Source organism: Seriola lalandi, unplaced genomic scaffold, assembly GCF_002814215.2.
Source record: "Seriola lalandi dorsalis isolate HSWRI2012SDOR001 ecotype SW California unplaced genomic scaffold, Sedor1 jcf7180002054538, whole genome shotgun sequence".
Classification (NCBI taxonomy): Eukaryota; Metazoa; Chordata; class Actinopteri; order Carangiformes; family Carangidae; genus Seriola; species Seriola lalandi.
The window spans coordinates 566,138-573,852 of NW_019525091.1; the positions used below are offsets into that span (position 1 = coordinate 566,138).

The 7,715-nt window shown below is 41.5% G+C and overlaps 1 protein-coding gene across 1 annotated transcript in view; it reads left to right on the plus strand.

The window, feature by feature from the left end:
• Nucleotides 1–7,296, plus strand: part of dbpa (D site albumin promoter binding protein a) — a 38,102-nt gene extending 30,806 nt beyond the window's left edge. The window contains exon 5 of the mRNA XM_023414670.2: nt 2,829–7,296. Within this exon, the coding sequence (XP_023270438.1) occupies nt 2,829–3,044 (216 nt within the window). The 3' untranslated portion in view covers nt 3,045–7,296. The remainder of the gene's footprint in view (nt 1–2,828) is intronic.
• The last annotated feature ends 419 nt before the right edge of the window (nt 7,297–7,715 follow it).

The following is a 7,715-nucleotide window of genomic DNA, read 5'->3' on the forward strand; positions in this document are numbered from 1 at the left end:
TTCTTAAAATCTTATTTTTTTTCCAATAAAAAGAGAAAAAAAAATCTGCCAGTAAAGTGAGAATATTTCAACTTTATTCTAGTAAAAATGAATCATTTTATAATACACCCTCCAAAAAACCTTTCAACAAATCGTTGTTGTGGTTCCACTGCAGAAACCTGTGTTATTCTTTCTTCTTTCAAGATACTAACTCTTATCTCCAGAACTGTATGAAATGAATGGATTTCAATTAGAAGCAGGTTTAAATATTCTAATAGCACTGGCAGATTGTGCTAATCACATCAAGACTAAATGCACAAAAAACTACATTGGATACAGTTTAAGTAAAAAAAAAAAAAAAAGAGTCACTCCTTAAATGAACTGTAAAAGTAGGATTTTAAAAATTCAGTCTACTAAAGAAGCAGGTCCAGTGAGCTACACCTCAGCTTTAAGGTTTCTGAAGATAAACACTATCACTTAAAAACCCTGAACTTCATCATGACAAAGGCTGGAGCTCTTTGACGGCTCCTGTATCAATGTGGAAAAAAACCCTAAAGGATCGTGATGCTCGCTGGTTTCGGTGCCTGCTGACGAGCCCCAAAATATTTTGCACTCAGCTCAGCTCAACGATCGGAGGAAGCTCTGATCAATGGCTGCTGCTTTCATAGTTCAGCGCAAAGCAGCTGCAGCTCCGGAGGCGTTTGTTATTTATGGAGAGACGGACCTTCAGTGTTCAGTAGTAGCTGGTTTTATAAATCATTTGTACGCTGGTTTTGGATAAATGATCTCTGACCGAGGCTGAAGATGAAGCTCGGATTACTCAGCAGCTCCTCGCAAACGAGCTTTAGATTCTGCTCCACACTGCACTGAGGAGTGTGATTTAAAAAACTAAAGATACTGCAGGATCATAACATTAAGGAGAATAGGATTTTTACACACATTTAAGAAACTATGCAAAAATAAAAAATGATTTTAAACTTGATTCCACTGGAATAAAATCCTCCAAAGAGAGGTTTTACTTTCAGACTGGATTCCCGTTTTGCACCTAAAGTCCAAAAGTTTAACACAACACCTTTTATTATTATTGTTATTTCCAATCTCATGTTCTCATGAGACCGTCATCAGCCAACACATTTCTTTCATGCCCCAAAAAACAACGTGGAGAGTTTTGCGAGGCTGCAGGGGCTTGACTGCAGTGTATTTATTCATTCAGCTGAGCAGCTCAGCAGGGCAGGACTGTACAGCTGCATTAAGAAAGAGCCGCCTTTCATAAAGACGCATTAATACAGTTTTCAACTTGAATCAATACCCCCACTGTTGACCCATCTCACATTGATTCCCATTTGACGCAGGAAGTATTGAATATAACACTTTTAATTGGATGTGTAGGTCTTTAGTAAACATGCAAACCTTTTGATCGCTAGAAAACTCTGGTGCCCGTCTCTTTATGTGTCTGTTTGTGAGCTTTTAGTTGCTGGTGAAAGCCTCTGTGTGACTTACACATCAAAACACAGGATTGGTTCTGATATAAGGAAGTAACGTGTGAGGAGGAGTCCGTTATTTCCTACAAGAGAACATCTTGAAGTTTATTATTGCTCTCATACCATGGTCACCCACTATAGGCAAAAATAGGAAGAAGAGGTGTTGTTGTTGTTGTTGTTGTTGCTGTTGCTGTTGCTAACTGCAGTTTAAAGGTGTACACCACAAATACTATCTTATGAGTGTCAAACACCCTCCCTTTGTTACATTTGTCATTTGTGATCAATGTAAGTAAGTGGCAGATGCTAACTGTGCTACTTCAGTTAATGCGGCGCTCAAGCAAAAAACATATAGACCATAATTAAAAGCAGCATAGTGGCGGAAACCATTAGCATCAGCCTCCTTCAACTCAGAATTAATGTGACCCGAAGATATCAGGAAGCGTGGCGTAATATCTGACACCTGACAAAAACAACTTCAGAAGTGTCGACCAACCTGCGGCTGCAAATCCACCATCACTGTCAGTTACATCTGAATAAATTTCTCGTCACCAGCTGTGCCCACCCTTACCGTTGTGTGGCAAAGCGCGGCTCCTGTCGCCTAGCAACCTTGACGACAAGGAACTTTTTTTTACCAGTTGTACCGTGAGCTGTCGAACTGAGCTGAAGCCAAATACTTACATCCAAAAGTGTAATTCTCGGGCTCTCTGTCGGAGTTGTTTGCTGCCACATCATTTTCATTACCGGTGCACAGTGAAACTTGGGATAGGTTGAGCCACGAAGGATCCACCCATCGGAGCCTTAGTGAATTGGGACACTGCTTATATTAACACAAAGGGAATCGATCGAGACAATTAAAGCCAGTTGTTTGTATCTGGTTTCAGCTGCTAACGAAGCCCTACACATACAACAAGATAGAAACAGCTAATTAAGGTTACATTTCCATGTATTGGAGGGGCTGCAAACAGTGGAAATAACGATCTTGGAAAAATGTGTAAATTCTCCCGAGTCAGAATAACCGCTGGCAGCAAATTTGAGCAAAAATTAAGGTGTGAACATTAATAACATGGATGCCAGCCAATCAGAAATGAGTATTGTCCATGGCCGTGGTATAAGAATGATAATAGTTTAGTCTTTTCATGCAGAGGCTGTCACAGTAAACTGTCATGGTTTTCATGTTCTGTAGCTGTGATTATTCAGCTGTCGCTACCTTTCCTCCTTTCCTACCATCCTTTCTCTCTCATCGCATAACTGACCCTTCTCATCCCACTCTCTCCTCTTTTTTTTTTTTCTCTCTCTCTCTCCTCCCCCCCACCTTCCTCCCCACACACCCCAACATACCACACCGCCGCCCCGGGGTGCCGTTGACAGGACGAGAAGTACTGGAACCGGCGCGTCAAGAACAACGAGGCGGCGAAGCGCTCGAGGGACGCCCGGCGGCTGAAGGAGAACCAGATCTCGGTGCGAGCTGCCTTCCTGGAGCGGGAGAACGCCGCCCTTCGCCAGGAAGTGGCCGACATGAGGAAAGAGCTGGGCCGCTGCAGGAACATCATCAACAAGTACGAGAGCAGGCACGGAGACTTGTGAGGCGGATGGAGGAGGAAGAGGAAGAAGAAGGCGAAAGAGGAAGGGGTGGGGAGGGGAAAGAGGTGATGAGAAAAGGGTACAAGGCAACCCAACAACAGCGGCACTTTAGTTGAAGTGGCGAGGGGGGAAGGCTGGCGTAGATCTGCAATAAGCGGCATGCGACACCGGGCGCAAACACAAAAAGTGTGTTCTAGTGTCCACTGTGCTTCAGGATGTCACGACAGGAAAGCACAGCGACGCCATTTTTATTTCTACCGCCCCCCCCCCCCCCCCCCCCCTCCCCAGTTTGACTCTTTGTACATGCTGCTTCGCTGAATCCACACAACGTACTGTATCACCACCTTGTGTCACTTCGGCAGCTTACGTCACCCTCGGTGCTGTGCTTACGCCCGGTGTCGCACGGCGTTTTTGCAGGTAGTGCGTCCTAGTGCTGCTCTGGCCAGTTCAAACAGGGTGTTGAATTCACATTATGCCAGTGAAATCTCACTTTTTAAGCTCAAGGCATGGACACAAGCCAGGGGAGGTCAGATGTGTAATTTTTTTCTATAAATAGGACAAAAAAAAAACATGTATATTTTTGAACTGGGCAGGAAGGCGAGACTAGTCCAGCAACGAGGGGGAGGAGGGGGAGGAGGAAGGGGAGGAGGAGCAGGAGCAGGGTTTTCGTCCATAACGCAAAGAGATTTTGACATAGGATTATTGTATATTTTTCTATTAGCAGAGATAGTCAGGAGGAGGATTTTGGAGATAATCTTTTGTATATTTTATATATGGGGCGGGGAGGGGCTGTTAGCTGGACAGTCACGGGGCCACACGAAACGCTTTTCCTCCCAGCTGTTTATCGCTAAACAACAAATAATCTATTTTCGATTTCACGGAGCAGGTTAGGCGGAGGTGGAGGCATAACAGAGAATGTATCATGGTTGAATCAGGTATTTCACACAGTGTGAGACGAGGCGAGGTATCTTAGTAACGATTGTTTTCGGTGTAGGGAGGGGGGGGGCGGGTCGTTGGAGGAAGACGGTGAAACACAAATTGTATAGTTTTAAAGAAGTTTTTGTGTTCGTTTGTTTTCCTTTGTGGGCTCGTTCAAGCACTTGATTTGTTTTATCTTCTCTTTGTTTCCGTGTCTGATTTTTTTTTTTTTCCGAAATAATCGCAGGGTTTTTATTTTTTTTTTAAGATGAAGGAGAAAAAGAGAGAGAAAAACAGGAAGTAATTAGCCATCAGAACAGCTGGATGTGAGCAGATGTTTGAGAATAAATAAGGTGGAGAATTTCGCTGGCAGGTTTGCATTCGGTTGGGTGAACGTGCACTGCTCACACGTACACACTCAGACACACAAACTGTTAATAATAACACAGCATGGTTGCGGTCTTTCTCTCTCTGTTTACTCCTCAATTTGTCCAGGAAGTGCAAAAATGAAATGCTAACTGGTTTAGGGTTGATTTGCCCAGATTGAACAGTGACTGAAACCCTCAGCATGCAGACACACAACAAAACAAACACACACACATGCACAGTCCTCACCCAGGTTTTAACCCTTATCGTTGTTGTTGATGTTGTTATGGACTTCTATGGTGCTGATCTGATCCGATCCTTCACCTGACGCACACAAACACACACAAACCCATAATCACACACATGGAAACACACATAATAAAACACTTCCACCATCTCAAACACAGTACTGAACTGCCTATACCCTTTCTTTGTCTTTAATTCCTTCCTTTTAGTTTATTTTTCTTTATTTTGTTGCATATTGTATTGATAAATCGTATATAGATTTACACACAAACACTTGTCTATACCTCTCCTTCAAACTTTACCCAATGAGAAACGAGAAATGCACCCTACTGCTACTGTACCATACAACTGTACTATTGAATATTAAACTATTCTCTCACTAGATATATATGTGTATATGATATATGCTTGAATTATGTGATTATAGTTGTAATATACATAATTGAATATATTACAGAAAAACCCATTGGAATCATTTTGTCAGTTTTTTCTCAGGTGTTTTTGTCTGAGGTATTAATTACACGTATTAAAAAAAAAAAAAAAACACAAAAAAAGTCTTTGATCCAATCACAGAATTTGTGGTTTGATTTGTTTTGGGTTTTTTTTTGGGGGGGGGGGGATTTTTATTTTATTTTCCTGTTACGAAGCTTTTCAGAGCCGTTATGAATCTCTTTTACCCCACTTTATTACCAAAATAGAAAACCGTCCGTTCGCTAAGCTCCACCCTCCTTAGTTACTGTTGCCATGCTTTTCAAGCTGCACATAGTAGGACTTTGTGGTTACTATGGTAACAGGAATTCAGAGTTTTTTTCTCCAACATTTGGCCCTTGATTTCATACGGATTTCGTATGTTGTTGGCACATTTTATTAGCTGCTCCATCGCTGTGTGCGAAATGGTAAACCTAAACTTGTTCACTACTCCCTACTTGATAACGCCTCAACAGTTTACGATGTGAAAACCTCATTCAAAATCCCATTGACATTTGTAGCTATGCTAACTATGCTATAACAGTGGAACAGTGTCATGTGGCTCCGTTTGAAGTTTTTAATGTTTTTAGCGGCACTTAAACACCATTTCCCATGAACCCAAAATTAGCATGCTAAACGTCCCTGAGCGAGTCAGGGGGTTGGGTTAGCTCAGACAGAGACGACTGAGTGCTCTACATTATGCTCTACATCTGAGAGAGTGTGCCGGTGACTGGTATGGATTTGGACATAACCAGGTTACGCTTGCTCTTAAATATGCGTTTGATGGCTATGTTCATGATATCATGCAAATCCAATGCTGTGTAATGATGCTGAAAAGACTGAGGCAAACGGGAACTGTCACCGCCAGATCTGATCAGCTGTGGCTTGCTAGCTAATTAAGCTCCCATCATCATGGGAAAACACAGTCTCCGGCTGACACTCTAATGTTTCCGGTGACTTGCTTTTAAACAAGGTCCCCTTTTGCAAAAAGTAGACATCCGCACCAGTTGATGATCCAGGTCGATCTAAATAAATTACCTTGTTCTGTCATTGCAGTTTAAAGCTAATTATCCTGAGTATTTTACAAAATGCCATTCTTAGAGAAACATATGAGGTTAGAGAGGTTTTATTTCTGCTACGTTACTTATCATTTATTAAGAAAATATTAAGTATTTTCAAACAAACCATTTTGGCATGCTAATATTAACAATACTTTTATGTCATGTAAACACCCCACACTCTTTAAATGAATTTATAACATAAATAAGTCGAGAAATCCAACACTTGACAGACCACGTTACATTTAACTATGAGTGGGCAGTCACTGTTTGGGGGAGGGGTTTAGTGAACGGTTAATTTAGCGCTATTGTGTCTTTATTTAGAGATGTCAACTAAATTTACAAGATTAAGTCCTTGTTACCTGCTACACAGTGATGGCTCCTGTTGTTGACACTCCTTTAAAACTCTTCTCGTGCAACAGCTTGTTTTTCTTCAGGGGAAGCTGTGATTCGACTCTCACGTAAATCCCGTTTTCATTCCCAAAAACAACTTTTTCTTGATTTCCCATGAGCCTGTTAGCTGTTGGCACTATCCACAGAAACTTACTGTACCTGAGCCCCAGGTGTATTATGGGAGCTGTAGTTCTATCCTTGATAAATATATATATTTTTTCTTTCTTCTTGTCTTTTCTTTTTTGGGAATATGTTTAAACCCTGATACACAGACACAGACTTTTGAATTTAAATCCACGGAAGAAAAGTCTCAGAGCTTCTCACGCTTCTATGTTGTTGGAAGAAAGAAGCTGTGTGTGTTTTTCTTTTCTTTGTTTTTGATATCTGAGGTTTTGGGATTTCTTCACAGACGTTTCAGAAACTTTTTGACAGTGCTATTTTTCTATGTAACTGTGTTGTTGAGCGTGTTACAACTTTTCCTGGAGGCCATTTGAGGCCCACTCTTCACATGGTGGCAGTGACAGTTTGCTGCTGTACGATAAAAAACGGCATTGCGGGTAATAATGACAACAATAATAACGATGATAACAATAATGTACACAGCCTTGTTATTTCTCCTTCAACTTTGTGGATTCTCAGCTAACTTCTCCTTGTTGTGACTGACTGTTATGAACTACAAATCCCATGAGCGCAACACTCACCCCAACTCCTCACCAGTATTGTGTGCTGTCCACAGAGATGATGGCATATGTGGTCTGGCTTTTTTTCCCCCTCCAAACATCAATAAAGGTTTACCCTTACTCACAGACAGAGTTTTTCTGGTGTCTTGCTGTGTGACCTGAAGGCGTGTATCAATACTGCTGAAGTGTCGTTACCTGCAGGTCCGTTAATGGCCACAAGAGGCAGAGTCTACAGGGAAAAAGGCCTATATTGAAGTCAGAAAAGTGCATAACAAAAACACCCCAAGCTAAAATAACACAGAAAAATGTACAAGTGAGATTCTCAACAGTTAATGACACTTATCCCAATGTGTGATTTGGTTTAAAACTGTATTATTCCATTAGGAACTATTAAGGTTTAAAGAAATGGCATTTAAAAAGATAAGACTAAGGCCCTGTTCAGACCTGGCTTTAAGATTAGTCTTCGCATGCGTCTCGTTGACCACTTGTGACTGGATCTCACTTCCCCGCTCTTTATGCAAATAAACACATATGTGTTGTTGTTT